The sequence below is a fragment of the Scyliorhinus torazame genome, chromosome 3, assembly GCF_047496885.1.
Source record: "Scyliorhinus torazame isolate Kashiwa2021f chromosome 3, sScyTor2.1, whole genome shotgun sequence".
NCBI classification, from domain to species: domain Eukaryota; kingdom Metazoa; phylum Chordata; class Chondrichthyes; order Carcharhiniformes; family Scyliorhinidae; genus Scyliorhinus; species Scyliorhinus torazame.
The window spans coordinates 61,275,564-61,297,161 of NC_092709.1; the positions used below are offsets into that span (position 1 = coordinate 61,275,564).

At 43.7% G+C, this 21,598-nt stretch overlaps 1 protein-coding gene across 10 annotated transcripts in view; it reads right to left on the reverse strand.

Annotated features, from left to right (window-relative positions):
- The window catches only part of kiaa1109 (KIAA1109 ortholog), a 626,997-nt gene that overhangs the window by 153,293 nt on the left and 452,106 nt on the right, over positions 1–21,598 (reverse strand). For all 10 annotated transcript variants that reach the window (XM_072495716.1, XM_072495713.1, XM_072495719.1 and 7 more), the window contains 4 exons: positions 20,432–20,600; positions 12,588–12,799; positions 6,669–6,867; positions 1,399–1,458 (listed from right to left, as the gene is read on the reverse strand). In XM_072495716.1, the coding sequence (XP_072351817.1) occupies positions 1,399–1,458; positions 6,669–6,867; positions 12,588–12,799; positions 20,432–20,600 (640 nt within the window). The remainder of the gene's footprint in view (positions 1–1,398; positions 1,459–6,668; positions 6,868–12,587; positions 12,800–20,431; positions 20,601–21,598) is intronic.

Here is a 21,598-nt window from a genome sequence, read left to right on the forward strand (position 1 = left end):
AAACATCTGGATTACCCATCCTTAACATGGCTCATTGTAGCCTAATACATTTAACAATCACTAGATTTGGCCAAATGGCTAACTGTATTTTTGATTCTTAAATTAAAAATGAGTAATCAGTACTTTTTGTGGGCATGATGTATCAAAGCACATATTCACACAGCATATATACATGCACTTCAAACTCTTTGTGCTTTAGTTGGTAAGATGACAAGATGAAAATACTTTTTTATTTTGATTTGTATGCTGTACTTTCTTTATTTGTTATTTACTGGGTTTCTGGTAAAATAACATGTAACATTGGTGAATATACCAGAATTCAGCACCATGAAAATACTAGGAATATTGTACGGCGAAGGAAAGCCATCACTGGGGACAGCCTGAACAATCGGAATGTTTACTGTGTGCCAGCAAAAAAAAACCCAATCAATAACACCTTCATGACAAAGGGCACGCAACTTCCAAACAGGCTCAAAAGAGATTTCAGGGATGGATCTAGCATCGGTATTAATATTGCGAGTGTCAGCAATCACTCCAATGAAGACACAACACTGGTCACAACTGCTGGACAGAAACCGAAGCTGCCCGAAGATGTGCCGATGTCTGAATGCCTTTCTCCTTCACTCTGCAAGACCCCATTGCCCAGTCTCCATCTCTTTCATCCCTCAATTTCAGAGCATAGAGTCTAGTGAATCTTCAAACACCTTTTCATATTTCTTCAGAGGTTGTTGCAAGTTGCTCTTTGAATCCACTAATTGGCCATCTGTTTCCCAGTTAAGCCTAATCTTAGCCAACCATGCTCTGCCAAATAGAGCAAGAAAGTTCCCACGGAAAACATGAAGAGATCTCTTCTTTTAAGTCGCAAGTGGACTTGGTGCATTAAAATTCTGCTGAATTCTGCAGTTTGTAATCTGCAAGGGTTTCACAGTGTATCTATTACAATGCAAGTTACATGGGACTGTCAAAATATGTGTTTTTTGCAGGTTGTATTTTATTTTAATAAATTTAGCGGACCCAATTCATTTTTCCAATTAAGGGGCAATTTAGCGTGGCCAATCCACCTAGCCTGCACATCTTTGGGTCGTGGGGGCAAAACCCACGCAAACACGGAGAGAATGTGCAAACTCCACACGGACAGTGACCCAGATCGAACCTGGGACCTCGGCGCCGTGAGGCAACAGGACTAACCCACTGCGCCAGTGTTGCCCTTACAGGTAGTATTAATGCTTTAGCGTAAAACCCACAACGCGTTCTTGATTTTGGTGCAAGTCACATGAATTTGTTATTGCTTCACTTGCCATAGCTCATAAGTATCTTTCCTCAACATTTATTGATCAAAATTTCTGATATTAATGAGTCAGATGCTGATGTGGATAATTTAATATGAACATAAATTACCTGCTGCAGCTTGCCCAGTAGTCCGTGAACATACTTCATATGTCCCATCTGGCACAACACCTGTTAGAAGTATCAGAATTAACTTAATTTTCATGGCAATTGCCCTATCGTGGACAGATATTTTTCAAGTCTGCTGGATTACTATTTAGAGAGTTCTCTGTGGCAATAAAACCTGTTTAAAAAAAAAACTGTTTCTTACTAGATCGAAGCCAAAGTGGCAATTTGAAGAAAAGACTTCCTAATCTTTCACCTGAATGAAAAAGTGTGGTTGTAGAAGCTGGTTGTGTGCGACTTTGGTCAAGGCTGTGAGATAAAGAATTGGAATTAGATTGTAACACGCATTGTGGGTCAGCAACCTGTAGTTAAATAATAAACATAAAAGGAAAGGCTCTTCTCTTGAGAATAGTGTAAGGAACCTCTTGACTGATTCTCGTGTCCTTTGTAATTACTGTCTTGCTGGCTTCTGCAACATTGTGGATTTTGGGATTAAGTTTTTGAAACCCCACCGCTGCAAGCTGCTAGTTGAACTGGCCCAACCAAGGTGATTCCCCTCCATGAAGTCAGCTGTGTGGCAGGGTCCTGTGATGTCATTTTAACAGACTTGGCCAACAGCCAATCAGCTCTTCTGGAATTCCAGGACATATTCTACTCTCGTTTGTGATTGGTGGAGCCTTCAGAAGCTTCCAGAAAGTCCTGAAAAGAAAGGCAGGCTGACTCTCAGGTTTTAGTTTAGTTTTTGGGACAGAGTTGAAGAAAGCTTTTAAGTTCTCTCTCCCTGAAGGGGGTGGATCCCCCTCAAAACCTCAGTTGAAGGCTTTGTTTTCTCCTCAGCTGAGCTGATAGGCATTCTGTGTCAGATTGTTTTCCAAGTTAATTTTCGGTTGGATCAAGAAGCCGGAGAGTACAAGCCCTGATCTCTCTGATCTGATGGGTCTCTGTCTGAAGGTGCAAAGTAAAGACCTTTCTCTCTCTACAGTCAGATTGACTAAAGTAAGGTCAATCCAGCAGCAGCTGCAGGCAGGGCCAGAGGTTTAAAAACCCGCCTTTAAATTTCATGTTGAGAACTTCAGTTTTACTCAGTGAGGCTGGTAGTCCATCTGGTGGACGAAGTTAGAATTGCATGGGCCGGAGGGGAATTTTCTCTGTGAAAACCAAAGTCAGTGGAAGTGAAGGTGACTCCAGAGGAAGTCTGACAGCCTGACAGTACTAACAGAAGGTAGATCCCAAACAATCTAAACCAACCGAGGCCCTTGTGTTCGGGCCTCACCTACAAAGAGCACAATCTCAGCAGTGAAGATATGTATCTTTCATCCTCAGTTTAATTCCTGTTATTTTGAACGTTTCCTATCCCCTCCACTGAGTATCTGTCTGGGTGGAGGGTGGGACAGGGCTAGGGGAATAATTAGATTAGTAGGCCGCTGTTCCATTTTTTTGCCATTACATGTTTATCTTTTCTCTTGCTATAAATAAAGTTTTTTTAAATGTTTTACTTACAAATCTGGTAAGTCATTGGTGCAGTTGAGACTCAAAGATTTCATGGAAATCTACGAATTATTGGTTAATTCACTTATGTTGGGATTCTGGAACCTGTGGGGCTGGAATTGACCGCGTACTAGCTCAGGATGTCGTAACAATAGAAGAACAATGACCTGATGGAGATGTCTAAAAATATGAAGGGGTTTGATAGGTGAGATACAGAGAAGATGACTATTAGTTGGAGAATTCAAAATTAGGAGCCATAAATATAAAATAATCAATGTTTCAAATTCAGGAAAAACTTCTTTACATAGAGTGTTACAGATGTGGATCCCAGCACCACATGCAGTGGTTGAGGAGAATAGCATAGATGAATTTAAGAGGATGGTAGATAAATAAACAAAGGAAAATCTATGGGTACAGAGGCAGCTGGCTATTTAAATGATCACCTGCCTTTGGTCAGGAGTGTGAAACCAGGGGCGCGATTCTCCACTCCCACGCCGGTTGGGAGAATTGCGTGGGCCGCCAAAATTTCCGGGGATGCCGGTCCGACGTCCTCCCGCAATTCTCCCAAGCGGCGGGAACGGCCCGGTCGAGTTTCGCAGGCCGGAGAATCACCGGAGACACCGAAAATGGCGATTCTCCGGCACCCTCGCTATTCTGAGGCCCGGATGGGCCGAGCGGCCAGGCCAAAACGGCGGGTTCCCCCCGGCGCCGTCCACACCTGGTCGCTGCAGTCGTGGGCGGTGCGTGAACGCTGGGGGGGCGGCCTGTGGGGGGGCGAGGGGGGATCCTGCACCGGGCTTCACCTGGAATGTGGGGTGGCCCGCGATCGGTGCCCACCGATCGTCGGGCCGTCCTCTTTGAAGGAGGACCTCCTTCCTTCCGCGGCCCCGCAAGATCCGTCCCTCATCTTCTTGCGGGGCGGACTTAGAGAGGACGGCAACCACGCATGTGCGGGTTGGCGCCGGCCAACCCGCGCATGACGTCCGTTATGCGGCGCCGGCCGCGTCATCTATGCGGCGCCGCTTTTACACGGGCGACAAGGCCTGGCGCGTGTAGATGACGCGGCCCCGATACTGGCCTATTGTCAGGGCCTGAATCGGTCGGGACCGGGGCCGTTCCGCGCCGTCGTGAACCTCGACGGCGTTCACAACAGCGCGGCCACTTCGGCGTGGGAGTGGAGAATCCCGCCCCAGAAGTGTGCAGAATAGGCCAGTTAAGAGCTAGTTTGAACTCAAAAGATTTGTTTGGATAACCCTTTGGATATGATCTCCAGAACACCTTTGTGAGAGTTAAGGCACCATTTGGGGTAGGTAAGGCCCTTTTGATTTTAGTCCATTAACTCATTAGAATTCTCATAACTCTTTGGCGCCTTCAAAGCTGTCAATGCCACTGAGTTTTAAATTTAATTTAAAAAACAATCTGAAGTGCTTAATATTTCCTTCTGACTGTAAACATAAACCTGAGGATTAGAGGATTTGTGCTGTAATTACTAATTTTGCAAACTAACATGGTCACAGTGGGGTACCTATTAAGTGAGCAGTTTCATTGACAGCTCCAAGTGGCTATAGAGTAGAAATATTTATTTTCATAACAGATTGGTTGAAGGACAGCCTGTGCATCAAACAATTGTTTTTGATCAATAGACACCAAGTTCCTCAGGGTAGTGTCCTAGGCCCAACCACCTTCAGCTGCTTCATCAATGACCTTCCTTCCATCATAAGGTCAAAAGTGAACATGTTCACTGATGTTCACATTAATGTGTCCTCAGACACTGAAGCAGTCCATGGCCAAATTTAGCAAGATCTAGATAATATCCAGGCTTGGGCTGACAAGTGGCAAGTAACATTCATAGTTTCAGAGAATTTACAGTGCAGAAGGAGGCCATTTGACCCATCGAGTCTGCACCAGCTCTTGGAAAGAGCACCCTACCCAAGGTCAACACCTCCACCCTATCCCCATAACCCAGTAACCCCACCCAACCCCACGGGCAATTTTGGACACTAAGGGCAATTTATCATGGCCAATCCACCTAACCTGCACATCTTTGGACTGTGGGAGGAAACCGGAGCACCCGGAGGAAACCCACGCACACACGGGGAGAATGTGCAGACTCCGCACAGACAGTGACCCAGCGGGGAATCGAACCTGGGACCCTGGAGCTGTGAAGCAATTGTGCTATTCACAATGCTACCATGCTGTCCACAAGTGTCAGGCAGTGACTAGCTTCAACAAGAGAGAATCTAACTCTCATTCAATGTCATTACTATTGCTGAATCCTCCATTATCAACATCCTGGGGGGTACCATTGACCAGAAACTGAAATGGACTAACCATATAAATAACTGTGGCTACAAGTGCAGGTCAGAGGCTAGGAATCCTGCAGCGAGTAACTCACCTCCTGACTCCCCGTGTTCACTATTTATAAAGCACAAGTCAGGAGTGGGATGGAATACTCTCCACTTGCCTAGATGAGGGTGGGTGATGTTGATGTTGTACCAACAACATTCAATATGTTTGACATCATCCAAGACAAAGCAGATGGCTTGATTAGCACCCCATCCATGAATATTCACTCCATCCACCACCAACGTATAGTGGCAGCGGTGTTTACATTCTACAAGATGTACTACAGGAACTCACCTAGGCTCCTTAGTCAGCACCTTCCAAGCCCATGACCACTATCATCTAAAAATGCAAGGTCAGCTGATGCATGGGAACATCACCACCTGGAAGCTCATCGCCAAGCCACACACCACCTTGACTTGGAAATATATTGCCAATACGTCTCTGTCACTGGGTCAAATTTCTGGAATACCCTTCTTGATAGCACTGTGGATGTACCACTGCATGGACCACTGCAGCAGTTCAAGAAGGCAGCTCCCCATTGCCTGCTCAAGGTTAAATAGGTTGGGCACTAAATGCTGACCTAGCCAGCGATGCCCAGATCCCATGACGAAAAGAAACATAATTTTACATCAGCATGGCTCCTAAGGTTTGCCCATGGTGGACACTGGGTGAGTTGGCATGGAGGGGGTAAGGCAAAGGGAGGTGGATGGGGGGGGGGGGGGGGGCATGGGTCTGCATGAGTTGGCATAGTGGCTATAAAGGGCCATGGGGGGGGGTTTCATGAGTCATGGGGGGGGGGGGGGGTTCATGACGGGCATGAGGTGCCATGGGGGGCTGGGTATGAGAGGCTAATAGGGGTAGGTAGGGGTAGGTGGCACAAGGGTATGGAGGCCATAGGGACTTGATAAAGGGGCATGAAGTGCCATATATTGGCATGGAGGGGGGCATAGGGAGCGTGTGGGGAGGTGGGGGTTAAGGGCTGGAGAGCTGTTGTAACTTATTTTTATTGCATCAATGAGTTTCAGACCACCACCATCCTGTGGTGGAAAGAAAACACTCCTCAGTTCACTCCTAATCCAAGGTCCCTCTGTTCCCCTACACTTCTCAATATCCTACCATTTATTGTGCATTCCCTTGCCTACTTTGTCCTTCCCAAATGTATAACCAAACACTTCCCCATATTAAATTGCATTTGACACTTCTGTGCCCATCTGATCTGCCCATTGGTATCTTCCTGGAGTATCAGTGTTGGAGCACAGAGGCGGGCCTTCCGCAAAAACTGCCTGCACTCCAGCAGCCTCCTCGCTTATTCTGGGTGCGGCGGGTCTGACTTCTAAATCCTGCCCATCCACTTTAGATAAATTGTGGTTTGAGAAGACGGCGGGTGGTTTGGAGGGTATGAGAGGGAATAGAGTGAGAGAATAAATAAGTAGAAAACTCACAGGCATTCATTACTATATCCCCCTGTAGTTCTGGTTTCCAGTCATCCCAGCTAGTTTCAAATCCATCAGCAAATCGTATGCAGAAATTTTTAAAATGACCTTTGCTGACTAGGGATTCAGATGAGCAAGCAGTGATCAAGGTGCTCTCAATGGTAAGAACCATAGCCGACCCAGGATCAAAATCAATACTGTGATTAGCCTGCCAAAAACAACCAAATTCACTGTTAAAACAACATTGACATCATCCAACAAAAAACTATTTTTATAAAGTGCCTTTCACATAACTGAATATCCCAAGATTGTATAGATGCATTAGAAATCAAAGTATGACACCAAACAACATAAGGATATCTGAGGTCAGATGACCAAAAGCCTGGTCAGAAAGGTATATTTTAAGAAAGCAAGACAGAGGGGTGGACAAGTTTAGAGAGTGAATTTCAGAGCTGGTGCAAAAGCAACTGAAGCAACCAATTCTGGAGCAATTAAAATTGGAAATGCAAGAGGCCAGAATTGGAAGAATTGCAAGTACCTCATAAGGTTGTAAGACAGGAGGAGCTTACAGGGCTGGAAAGGGCGAAGCCATGAGGGATTTGAGACGAGGATGAGAATTTTAAAACGAAGGCATTGCGGGTGGAGAGTTAATGTAGACCAGTGAGCACTTGGTTGCTTGGAGAGCAAGACCTTCTAAAAGTTAAGACAAGGGCAGCTGAGTTTTGGATGACCTTAAATTTACAGACGGAAAAATATAGGAGGTCAGCCAGGAATGCAGTGGAATAATTGAGTCGAGGGGTAACGAAGATGTGAATGAGGGTTTCAGCAGCAGATGAACTGGAACAGGGGTGAAAGTTGGGTAATGTAGCAGAGGTGAAAATAAGCAGTTTTAGTGATGGCACGAATATGACGTTGGAAGATCATCCCGGCAACCAATGTGACATCAAGATCGTGAGCAAATTGGCTGGGATAGAGTCAGCGGTTAGGAAACATAGCTTGTAGTGGGGGGCTAAAAATAATGGCTTCGGACTTACTAATATTAAAGTGGAAAGTATTTCAATTACACAAATAATGTCAAATTTTATATGCATTCCCATGAACACATTTTTACCATAGTTCAGCCTGAAATTAGCTGATTACTTCTATCAGAACAAAAATGTTTAATTTTACCATTATCTTAATGAAGATGAAAACTTTTGTCTTTAACGATGGACCGAGGAATAGCAGAGGAATGTGTTGAATCTAATAATGCCAATGTCAAAAAATATTTTTTAGGTTTTAACATTCAAAAAGTTAAGGTGTCAATAATGCCAACATTGTGATATCCATATTGTTTTTAGATCTATAACAAAAATCACAAGTAATATTTTCCAAATTTAATTGCAACAAGTTTTCAGTCTAAATTGGGACAATTTGAACCAGTTTTGCTGCTAAATAATTTGTTGTTCAATGTTAGTATTTACTTTTTATAATATTAATAGGTTGCCTTCAAATATAATTAAAATAATAATATTTAGTGTTATGTGGTGTACTAGTTTATTTGTGCTTCTGGCACTGTTCTCAGAGAGGTCCAGAACCAAATCAAAGAGTTAAGCACAGGAAGAGGAGTGAAGGTCAGGAAATGTAACATGGAGAATGTAAGAGCTGTAATACAGATGGAGCAGCACACAAGATCCACTTTGAAGTCATAGTGCAATAGGATCACTTTACTATCATTTGACACAGTAACTTCATTGAAGCCTACTTGCGACAATAAGCTATTATTATTATTATTATTATTGGCACGTTACAGCTGTAAAGTCTGAAACTTGAGGGCAGGTATGGAGTCTGGCGAGATTGGCTGGATTTATTCTATAACTATATTCTATAAATATAACAGGCATGGTCTACGGGCTGTTCACGCCGACAGGATATTCCAGTCCCACACCGGCACAGGTTTCCCGGTGACGAGGGGTGCAGTCACCGGGAAATCCCGTTGACAACAGCGGCGTCAATAAATCCTGCTGGTGGGCTATCTCCGCCGTTGAAAAACACGTGGCGGGTTAGTTGGTAAATCCCACCAAACATTCCAGTATTTGTGTTTTCTGGTTGAGCCTCTTCATGTAGGTTAATCGGCAGCTGACCGTGACAACAATGAAAAGTACCATGAACCCAAGTCGCTTGCACATGAAAGATCGGTGAGAAGAAGTAGTGTCTAGGAGCAGTGTATAAACCTCCAAACAGTAGCTACACTGTAGGAAAGGGTATAGATCAACAAATATAGGAGCTGTAAATAGAATAGAGCAACAATTATGGGTGACTTTAATCTTCATGTAGAGTGGTTTAATCATGTTGGTACAGGTAGTTACAACAATTAATTCATAGAGTGCGTTAGGGATAGTTTCCCAGAGCAATATGTCATGGAGCCAACCAGGGAACAGGCTATCTTGGATCTGGTAATGGGGAATGAGGCAGATTTAATAAATGACCTCAGAGTAATAATACCCCTAGGAAGTAGTGATCATAATGCGATAGAATTTAATATTCAGTTTGAGAGTGAGAAACTTCGATTGGAAACAATTGTGTTTATATTAAATAAAGAGAATTACAATGAAATGAGGATAGAATTAGCTAAAGTGTACTGGGTGGATAAATTAGCGGACAGTAAAAAGCAGTGGCAAACATTGAAGGAGGTAATTCATGATTCTCAGTAAAATTATATCCCAATAAGGAGGAAAGATTCTAAGAGGGAGGATAAACCAACCATGGCTAACCAAGGAAGTGAAGGAGAGTATGAAGATAAAGGAAAAAGCATATGAGGAGGCAGAAGTCAGTGATTGCCCTGAAGATGAAATACATTCAGAATCCAGGAAAGGAGGACTAATAACATAATAAAGAGGTAGAAAGTAAACTACGAGGGCAAATTAGCAAGGAATATAGAAACTGACAATCAGAGTTTCTTTATATATATATAAAAAGGAAGAGACAGGTCAAAGTGAACATAGGCCACTTAAAAAATGAATCCAGGAAGATACTTATGGGGAACAAGGAGATGGCAGAGGATTTAAACAGATATCTTGCATCAGTCTTTATGGTGGGAGATACTTTGAACATCCCATTAATACTACAGAATACAGGGGAGGAATTAAATATCATCACCATCACTAGGGAAGTAGTATTAGACAAACTAATGGGCTCAAGGCAGATAAATCCCCTGTCCCTGATGGCTTGTATCCTAGGATCCTAAAAGAAGTAGCTACAGAGGTAGTGGATGAATTGGTTGTAATTTTCTAAAAAATCCTTGTATTCTGGAGATGCTCCGGACGATTGGAAAACTGCCAATGTGACACACTGGCCGGGATTCTCCCCTACCCGGCGGGGCGGGGGAATCTGGCGTAATGGAGTGGAAGGAACCACTCCAGCGTCGGGCCGCCCCAAAGGTGCGGAATTCTCCGCACCTTTAGGGGCCAAGCCCTCACCTTGAGGTGCTAGGCCCGCGCCGGAGTGATTTCCGCCCCACCAGCTGGCGGGAAAGGCCTTTGGAGCCACGCCAGCCGGCGGCGAAAGGACTTCGCCGGGCGACGCAAGCGCGGGAGCGTCAGCGGCTGCTCACAGCATCCCCGCGCATGCGCAGTGGAGGGGGTCTCTTCCGCCTCCGCCATAGTGAAGACCATGGCGAAGGCGGAAGAAAAATTGTGCCCCCACGGCACTGGCCCGCCCGCCAATCGGTGGGTCCCGATTGCGGGCCGGGGCACCCCCCCCCGGGCCAGATCCCCCCGCGCCCTTCCCAGGACCCTGGAGCCCGCCCGCACCGTCTTCTCCCGCCGGTAAGATAGGTGGTTCAATCCATGCCGGCTGGCGAGGGTTGACAGCGGCGGGACTTCGGCCCATCGCGGGCCGGAGAATCGCCGGGGGAAGCCCGCCGACCGGTGCGGTGCGATTCCCACCCCCGCCGATTCTCTGGTGGCGGAGAATTCGGGACACGGGGGGGGCGAGATTCAAGCCAGCCCCCGGCGATTCTCCCACCCGGCTGGGGGGAGATTCTAAAAGGGAGGGAGGCAAAATGTGGATAACTATAGGCCAATTAGCCTAATATCTATTGTTGGAAAAATGTTGAATCAATTATTAAGGAACTAATAGCAGCACATTTGGAAATCATAATCTAATCAAGCATATTCAGAATGGCTTCACGAAAGGGATATCATGTCTGACTAACTTACTAGAGTTTTTCGAGGAAGTCTCAACCAGAGTGGATAGAGGGGAACCAGTAGATGTGTTGTATTTGGACTTCCAGAAAGTGTTCGACAAGGTACCTCATAAAAGCTTATGTCATAAGACGGTGTTGGAGGTAGTATATTGGCATGGGTGGAGAATTGGCTAAAGGGCAGGAAACAGCGAGTGGGGATAAGGGGTTCTTGTTCAGGTTGGTGACTTGTAACCAGTGGGGTTCCACAGGGATCAGTGCTGGGACTGAAATGGTTTACAATGTATATTAATGACTTGGAGGAAGGAAGCAAATGTACTGTAGCTCATATTTGCAGGTGACACAAAAATAGGTGGATAGGCAAGTTGCGAGAGGGATACAAACAGTTTACAAAGAGATATTGATCGGTTAAGTAAGTGGTGAAAAAGTTGGCAAATGGAGTATCATGTGAGAAAATGTGAAGCTGTTCATTTTGGAAGGGAGAACAAAAGAACGGAGTATTATTTAAATGGAGAAAAACTGCAAAAGCTGCAACACAAAAGGACTTGGGGGTACTCGTGCATGAAACACAGAAAGGTATCACACAGATGCAGCAGGTAATCAGGAGAGCTAATGGAATGTTGGTCCTTAGATTGGAGCATAAGAGTAGGCAAGTCTTGCTGTAAATGTATGGTACTGGTGAGACCACACCTGTGAGTACTTTATTTAAGTAAAGATATTATTTCATTGGAGGCAGTTCAGAGAAGGTTCACTAGGGTGATGCCCGGTATGGAGGGATTGTCTTATGAACTACTCATTGGAATTTAGAAGAATGAGGTGATCTCATTGAAACATATAGGATTCTTAAGGAGCTTGACAGGGTAAATGCTGAGAGGATGTTTGAGACCTCATGGGACAGTCTAGAATTTGATGGGAGAGTCTTGGATCAGAATAAAGGGTGCCAATTTAAACTGAGATGAGGAGGAATTTCTTCTCTCAGAGAGTTGTGAATCTTTGGAACTAGTTGCCACAGAGAGCTGTGGGGGAAGAGTGCTTGAATATATTTAAGGCGGAGATAGATAGATTCTTGATCAATAAAATAATCAAGGGTTACGGGGAAAGGGCAGGAAAGTGGACGTGAGGAATGTCAGATCAGCCATGATCCTATAGAATGGTGGAGCATGCTCGAGGAGCTTATTACAAGAAAGGTCTTTGAAACAAAATGCTGTGATGTTTTCAAGTATGACACTTAAGGAATGATGAATTCACACTAGCTTCAAGACATTTCCTCCCAATATATGATGGAAACAAATAAAGGCCTGGGGAAGAGAAAGAGCTACAACTGGACTGTTCACAAAATCTTCAAGTCCTGTTCACATTCAAATTTTGAAGTAGTACTGGAGAACTCCCATGATGACCAAGGTACTTAAGCCAGAGACTAACTGAAGTCCAAGATTCTAGTTCTTTTCTGTGAATTATCTATTCCAGCTGGAACAAGACTTAAATACAATCAAAATCCTTGGGTTGGAGAGAGAAAAATTACTGAAAAGCATGGCCATTAGGACAATCCTAGAGGGTGACTTTGGCCCAGAAGCAACTGGGCTTCAATAAGGAATCAATGCTCAGGGAATAAAATAATTCAGAAGGGAAGAAAAACATAATTTAATTAATGATAGCAGGCAGTTGAATATTATTGATGTTGCATTATACCATTACAATAACTTAATATCCGTAGTTATTTCTGCTACTGTGTATTAATATGGTACCTGTATTGTGTTGGTGATAGGTAAGCAGATGCCCAAATCATTCACAGTCAGCTGCAAAAAAAGTGTGCCGAATGCTTGAGCAGAGGTTTGCTGAATTCCAGGCAGTTTGTCAACTACTTCTTTTGTAGCCACATGAATGTCCTTGTGTAGTGCCATTCGCTGTTCATTCCAGTTGTCATAAGCAGCTTTGTAATTCAGCCAGAAAAGGACAGCTTCAAGGAAGATTATGAATGAATGAATTAGAATCAAATAAAGAAATCCATATGATTGGGTTTGTTTTCGCCACTTTTAACTTGCCTTTTCAATCCTTCACAAAATGTTTGGCATGACAAATATGTTATTCAGTGGCAACAGGATGTATGAAACCAACATTGGAAATAGAAGCAGAAGGCCATTTGGCACTTCAAGCCTGCTCTGCCATTCATTATGTTGATGGCTGATCAAGTTCAGTACTCTGACCCTGCTTTCCCCCCATATACCTTGGTTCCTTTATCCCCAAGAGCAATATCTATTTTCTTCTTGAAATTACACAATGTTTTGGCCTCAACTATTTTTTGTGGTAGTGAATTCCACAATTCACCACTCTCTGGGTGAAGCAATTTTTCCTCATCTCAGTCCTAAAATCTTTACCGCTTATCCACAAACTATGATCCCTCGTTCTGAAGTCCCCCACCATCAGGAGCATGCTTTCTGAATATACCCTGTCTAATCCTGTTGGAATGTTATAGGTTTCTATGCAATCTGCCCTCACTCTTCTAAACTCCAATGAATATAATCCTACCTGACTTAGTCCCGCCATCCCAGGAATCACCAATGCCCTGTATAATTGCAGTAAAACATCCCTATTTCTATGCTCAAATCCTCTCATTATGAAGGCCGACATACCATTTGCCTTCTTTACTGCCTGCTGTACCTGCGCGCTTACTTTCAGCAACTGATGCAAGAGGACACCAAGGTCTCGCTGAGTATCCACCTCTCTCAATTTACACCCATTCAAATAATAATCTGCTTTCCTATTTTTTCTACCAAAGCGGATAACCTCACATTTATCCACATTATACTGCATCTGCCATGCATACGCCCACTCACTCAGTCTGTCCAAATCCCGCTGAAGCATCTCTGCATCTTGTTCACAGTTCACCCTCCCACCCTACTTTGCATCATCTGAAAATGTGGAGATCATACATTTAGTTCGCTCGTCTAAAGCATTAATATATAATGTGAAGAGTTGTGGTTGTAGCACAAATCCCTGCGATATCCAACTAGTCACTGCCTGTCGTGTTCCAATCAGAACAAGATACATTTATTCCAGCCTTTGCTTCAGGTCTGCTAACCAGTTTTCTATCCATTTATTCCAGCCTTTTGCTTCAGGTCTTCTAACCAGTTTTCTATCCATTTATTCCAGCCTTTTGCTTCAGGTCTGCTAACCAGTTTTCTATCCATTTATTCCAGCCTTTTGCTTCAGGTCTGCTAACCAGTTTTCTATCCATTTATTCCAGCCTTTTGCTTCAGGTCTGCTAACCAGTTTTCTATCCATTTCGAGACTACCCACAATCCCATGCGCTTTAACTTTACATAGCAATCTGCTATTTGAGACCTTGTCAAAACCCCTTTGAAAGTTTACATAAACCACATCCACTGGTTTTCCCTGGTCAACTCTACTTGTTACATCCTGAAAGAATTCCAGTAGATTTTGTAGCCATGTAAAATGGCTGCGTTCCGATTAATCTGGCCAAAACCCAGTTTAAAACGGCTAACCCGAAAGACTGCTGGGAAAAGCAGCCAAAAAGACACAAGCAGGCAGCTGCAGACAGGTTTGCAGCTTCAGCTCGGGGAACGTAGCCCAGATCGATACTCAGGGCTATCAACAGCCCATCAACCCAGGTATCCGCAGTTTCATTCAGGACTGTTTACACCGAATCTACTCAGACATCCACAGTTAAACCGGCTATCCCCGGGAACAATTGCAACATATTAGCAATTGAATACCGGGCCAGACCTGTTGGCGCCTGCAGTGGCCGAAACAAAGACAGGTGAGCGACCACCCCCCGATCGAGGAATCGCCTCACCATTGGACACATCGACCCCAGAGATTGGGGACCGAATCCAATCACTTGGGATTCAGGGTCAAGGGCCGCCCCGGGAGGCGGGAAGCCCCTGGCCCCTATAAAAGTAAAGGTCCAAGTTCAGATCTCTCTCTCTCTCATCTTCGCCTGCTCGAGACCTTCACAAGACCAGCCACCGGTAGCAGTAAGTTTGAATCCAACGATCGCTATCCGGTAGAGACACCTAGCCACCGACCTGTAGAAGCCTTTTGAATCCCGCGGGCCAGATTTGATTGGACAAGCCATTCGTTTCCCTGACCTGGTGGGCCCTTCCTAAGTTAAGTATTGGCCAGTAGTGATAGGTTTGTTATATAGAAAGTAGTATTAGGGTATTAATATCGCTTGTTGTATATAATAAATGACCGTTGTTTTAATCCTTACTAAGCGGTGTGCTGTGTTATTAATCATAACCTGAACTTGAACCACATGGCGGTATCATAAAGATACCTGGCGACTCATGAGCAAAGGTGACCTAAACAGAGCAAATAGACTAAAGCTAGAAAGAGCAACAATTTGTCAAGCATTATTCTCTTTTGTAAATCCATGCTGACTTAGTCTGATTATACCACTGCTTTCCAAATGCTGTGCTATGAAATCCTTGATAACTGACTCCAGCAACTTCTCTACTAACGACATTAGGCTCACGGGTCGAAAGTTCCCCATTTTCTCTCGACCTGTTTTTGAATTGCGGGGTTATATTAGCAACCGTCCAATCTGTAGCAACCATTCTAAAATCCAAAGAATTTTGGAAAATGACCACCAGTGGATCTACTATTTCTGGGGCCACTTCCTTAGGTATTCTGGGATGAAGATTATCAGGCCTGGAGATTTATCCGCTTTCAATCCCCAAATTTCCCCCAAACCATACTAATTTCCTTCAGCTCCTCGCTAAAACGTGTGTTTCTCAGAACTTCCGGTACATTATTCATGTCTTCCTTTGTGAAAACAGAAGCAAAGTACAAATTTAGTTCCTCAGCTATTTCCTTGTTCCCCGTTATGATTTCCCCTGTTTCTGACTGCAATGAGGCATACACATCTTACTTTTTATTATATAGCACAAGCTAACTGCAAAACTCTCTCTCAAAAAGTTGCAATCAAAATATTCTCTGGGATCACAGGATGCCATTATTAGTTCAAATTCCAAATCTGAACTGGTCTTTTCCACATCTGCATTACTTTAAACAAACATGTACAGAATCCAATGCAGACTAGCGGATATTAGACTGAAATGTTGATTTCAATTTCTAAGGAGTTGTTTCATTCTGTGTGAATTGATCAATGTATTGTTTTATAATAGCAATCATTATCATGCGATGGAATACACAATGCTTTATCAGGGTCATTTATTTATAATGGTTGAAATTAGTCAAGTTTTTTTTTTAGACTAAATGCTACGCAATTTGTAACTTCAGTTTTGGGAATCATATTCTGCAACTAATCAGCTTTCAAACAAATCTGTAAATTTATCCTTTATTATCATATGTTCCTTTGCCCATGCACACTATTTTTTCCTGAGAATGACAGAATTGTTATGGTGCAAAAGATGACCATTTGACCATCATCTAGGCACTGGCGCTCCAAATGAGCATTTTAACCTAGTTCAATTATCCTGCCTTTTCCCCTTGCACATGGTTTCTATTCAAATAATCATCTAATGCTCTCTTGAATGCCTTGATTGACCCTGCCTCCACCACACTTCCGGGCAGCGTATTCCAGACCTGAACCACGCGCTGTGTGAAAAAACTTCTTCTCACATCGCATTTGCTTCTTTTGCAAATCACTTTAAATTGTGCCCTCTCGTTCTTGTTCTGTTTACGAGCAGGAACAGTTGCTCCCTATCTATTCTGTCCAGCACCCTCATGATTTTGAACACCTCGATCAAATCTCCTTCTCTCCAAGGAGAAGAATCTCAACCTCTTTAATCTATCCTCATAATTGAAGTTTCTCATCCCTGGAACCACTTTTGTAAACCTTTCTGCATTCTCTCCAATGCATTTGCATCCTTTCTATAGTGCGTCACCCAGAACTGTACACAATACTTCAGCTAAGATCAGCATAACCTCCTTGCTTTTGTACATCATGTCCCTATTAATAATGCCCAGGATACTGTATACTGTTCTCTCCACATGTCTTGCTACATTCAAAGAACAAAGAACAATACAGCACAGGAACAGGCCCTTCGGCCCTCCAAGCCTCCGCCGACCATGGCACCTGCCAAAACTAAAACCGCAATCACTTACGGAGTCTGTATCCTTCCATTCACACCCTATTCGTATATTTGTCTAGATGCCTCTTAAATGCCGCTATTGTAGCTGCTTCCACCACCTCCCCAAGCACCTCCATATATCCACCACCTCCATATATTTAGCACCCTCTGTGTAAAGGACTTAACTTGCACATCAGTTCTAAACTTTTCCCCGTGCACTTTACTTCATGTACTTGACTCTCCTACTCTAGGAAGGAGCATCTGACTATCCACTCTGTCCATGCCACTCAATCTTGTAGACCTCTATCAGGTCGCCTCTCAACCTCTGTCGTTCCAGTGAGAACAGACCGAGTTTATCTAACCTCTCCTCATAGCTAATGCCCTCCATACTAGGCAACATCCTAGTAACCCGCTTCTGTACTCTCTCCAAAGTATCCACATTCTTCTGGTAGTGAGGCGACCTGAATTGTACACAATATTCAAAATGAGGCCTAACTAAGGACCTGAACAGCTGCAACATGACTTGCCAATTTTTTTATTCAATGCCCCGACGGATGAAGGCCAGCATGCCCTATGCCTTCTTGACCAACTTATCCACATGCGTTGCCACTTTCAGTGATCGGTGGACATGCACGCCCAGATCTCTCTCCCTGTCAGTACTCGCAAGAGTTCTACCATTTATTGTGCATGCATTGGACCTTCCAAAGTGCATTACCTCACACTTGTCCAGATTAAACTCCATCTGCCATTTCTCCGCCCAAAACTCCAACCAGTTTATATCCTGCTGTCCAACCAGTTTATATCCTGCTGTATCGTCTGACAATCTTCTTCCCTATCCGCAACTCCACCAATTTTTGTGTTGTCTGCAAACTTACTAATCAGACCAGCTACATTTTCTTCCAAATCATCTATATACACTACGAACAACAAAGGTCCCAGAACTGACCCCTGTGGAACGCTGCTAGTCACAGCCTTCCATTCAGAAAAGCACCTTTCTACTGCTACCCTCTGTCTTCTGTGTCCAAGCCAATTCTGTATCCAACTTGCCAGCTCTCCTCTGATCCCATGTGACTTCACCTTTTGTACCAGTCTACCATGAGGTACCTTGTCAAAGGCTTTACTGAAGTCCATGTATACAACATCTCCTGCCTTTCCCTCGTCTACCATCTTTGTCACTTCCTTGAAAAACTCGATCAAATTAGTGAGGCATGAGCCCTCCTTCACAAAGCCATGCTGTCCATCACTAATAAGTCCATTTGTTTCCAAATGTGAGTAAATCCTGTCTCTAAGAATCTTTTCCAATAATTTCCCTACCACTGACGTAAGGCTCACCGACCTATAATTTCCTGGATTATCCTTGCTGCCCTTCTTAAACAATGGAACAACATTGGCTACTCTCCAGTCCTCTGGAACTTAACCTGTAGCCAATGAGGATACAAAGATTGTCAAGGCCCCAGAAATTTCCTTCCTTACCTCCCTCAGTATTCTGGGGTAGATCCCATCAGGCCCTGGGAACTAATCTACTTTAATGCTTTTTAAGATGCCCAACATCTCCTCTTTATTAATATCAACATGACTCAGAATATCTACACACTCTACCCTATACTCCTCATCCACCGAGTCCTTCTCTTTGGTGAATACGGAGGCAAAGTATTAATTTAGTATTTCTCCTATTTCCTCTGCTTCCATAAATAGATTCCCTCCAATACCCTTGAATGGACCAACCCTTTCTCTGGCTACCCTCTTGCTCTTTACATATGTCTAAAACGCCGTAGGATTTTCCTTAGTCCTGTTTGCCAATGACATTTCATGACCCCTTTTAGCCTTCCTAACTCTTGCCTTAAGTTCCTTCCTATTTGCTTTATATTCTTCAAGGGCTTCATCTGTCCTCAGCCTTTTAGACCTCATGAATGCTTCCTTTTGACAAAGTTCATAATATCCCTCGTTATCTAGGGTTCCCTATACTTGCCACCCTTATCTTTCGTCCGCACAGGTACATGCCAGTCCTGAATTCTAGTCAACTGATATTTGAAAGCCTCCCACATCCCAGATGTTGATTTTCCCTCAAACAGCCTCACCCAGTCAATACTCTCCAGATCCTGCCTATTGCTGTTGTAATTAGCCTTCCCCCAGTCTCACACATTCACCTGAGGACCACTCTTGTCCTTTTCCATAAGCAGCTTAAAACTTACAGAATTATGATCGCTGTTCCCGAAATGATCTCCTACTGAAACTTCGATCACTTGGCCGGGCCCATTTCCCAGCACCGGGTCTAATATGGCCCCTTCTAGAGTTGGGCTATTTACATATTGTTCAAGAAACCCTCCTGGATGCTCCTTATTAATTCTGCTCCATCCATGCCTCTAGCAGTAAGTGTGTCCCAGTCAATATAGGGAAAGTTAAAATCACCCACCACAACAATCCTGTTGTTTATGCATCTTTCCAAGAACTGTCTGCATATCTGCTCCTCTATCTCCCGCTGGCTGTTAGGAGGTCTGTAGTAAAACTCCAACATTGTGACAGCATCTTTCCTATTCCTGAGCTCTACCCATATTGCCTCGCTGCCTGAACCCTCCAAGGTTTCCTCCCTCAGCACAGTTGTGATATTCTCCTCAACTAATAATGCAACTTCCCCCATCCCTTTTGCATCCCCATCTATCCTACCTGAATCCTGTAATGTTTAGTTGCCAATCCTGTCCCTCTTTCAACCAAGTTTCTGTCATAGCAACAATATCATAATTCCACGTACTAATCCAAGTTCATCTGTCTTACCTGAAATACTCCTCACATTGAAACTAATGCACTTCAGCCCACCAGCCCCGCTGTGTTGATCAACCACTCCCTGCCTGCTCTTCCTCTTCCTGTCCTTCGTCTGTAGCTCTCCCTCAGTTATTTCTCCATCTTCAAGGATGTATCTCTGCACCCAGATCCTCTGCTCCTGTATCCGCTTCAGAATTGTACCCCTTATTTTACACTGTCTGTCCATTTCCTTCCTACCAAAATGCACCACCTCACGTTTCAGTGCACAGCAGGTTGGTGGGCAAGATATATTAGTATTCAAGATAGCAGCAGTGAGAGGGAGATTGTAAGTGATGACATTCAACAAAATTGGGATTGAGGTAGTGAGATTCAGCAACATGGAGGAGGCATGGGGATTTAGTAGCAGTGGAGATAAAATGTGGGATTTGGCTCAATGGCAGCCTTCATCTTGCTGATGGGTCCAGTAATACGGTAGGGTATGATACTCCATATTGTTGCAGCAGCTGGAAAGGAGAATCTCATTTTCTGGAATAACTGGGAAATGGAGGGGCGGCACAGAGTCTGATGACACTGGGTTAGGCAGAGATTGTGGTGCATGGTGTTTGAAGTATACAAGACCAAAAGCTGGGGTTTGCTGGCATTGGATAGAGAACTCTTGGACCTGAAAGCACCGATTGGAGAGGCTTGGAAATGGGGGTGGTCAGAACTCCACACTATCCTCAGATAATGCAAGGGATGTATCTCTAGATCAACTGACAGCTAGAAAAACATACCTCTGTCAAAGGCCACAGGTTGTGCATATATTATTGGTCGACTAAGTGTGATGAGAACAGCTTCTCTATCGAAAGCACCACTGATCTCTTCTTGAAGTGCATTCCTCAATCCAATCCGTGTTTTGAAATATGCCACTTGATGAAAATCTGAACCAGCTTCTTCATAGACCTTAAATAGGAACAGCAGAAATAGAAATAGAACATTTTTAAAATTCAATGCTACGGTGAAAAACGTAAAGAGGAAAAATCGGTCAGACCAAATGCAAGGGAAATGCTGAAACTAGAGAAGGCTGAGGCCAGCAGATAGTGGATGTCAAAGTGCAACAGTGGATAAAATTTTTGCCCACAAGTAATAAAAATTAAACTTAGGAGCTTACGTTTTATATATGCAAAGAAAACGATGGTATTCCAGATATCATAAGAGGCTTCATTAGTACACAATTAATGATTAATTTAGAGATATGTACATTGATTAGCTTTTTATTTGAAAGAAATTGAGAGACGAGAGGAACATGAAACATAGAAATGAGATGAAGTATGGGCGGCATGATGGCACAGTGGTTAGCTGATGCCTACGGAACTGAGGACCCGGGTTCGATCCTGGCCCCGGGTCACTGTCTGTGTGGAGTTTGCATATTCTCCCCATGTCTGCGTGGGTTTCACCCACACAGCCCAAAGATGTGCATGTTATGTGGATTGGCCACGCTAAATTGCCCCTTAATTGGAAAAATATAATTAGGCACTCTAAAGTTATTAAGAAAAAGAAATAAGATGAAGTATAATAAATATGTAAATCACAGTAGGTTACATTAATGGAAAATGGACAGTGTTTGAGCTTTTTAAATTTTTCAGTTCGTTCATGCCTGCAACAGAGCAATGTATCATCTACCATGGTGGGATTCGAGCCTGGAATCTGCTTTGCCGCAGGTTTGTGGATTACCAGTTCAGTAACCTATACCACTGGACCATGGGACACTATGTTAATAAGAGACTAAATATGGAACTTTACACTCAATAAGAGGCAACAAACCAATTAGCATGGGTGAATTCAATTGGCCAAGGATAAGTTGGGCATTCTTTAATGGGAATGAAAGGAGTGAGGGTCTTATTAGGCATGATAATCAAATGCAACATATCACGTAAGGGTAAGGAATGTTCATTAATTTA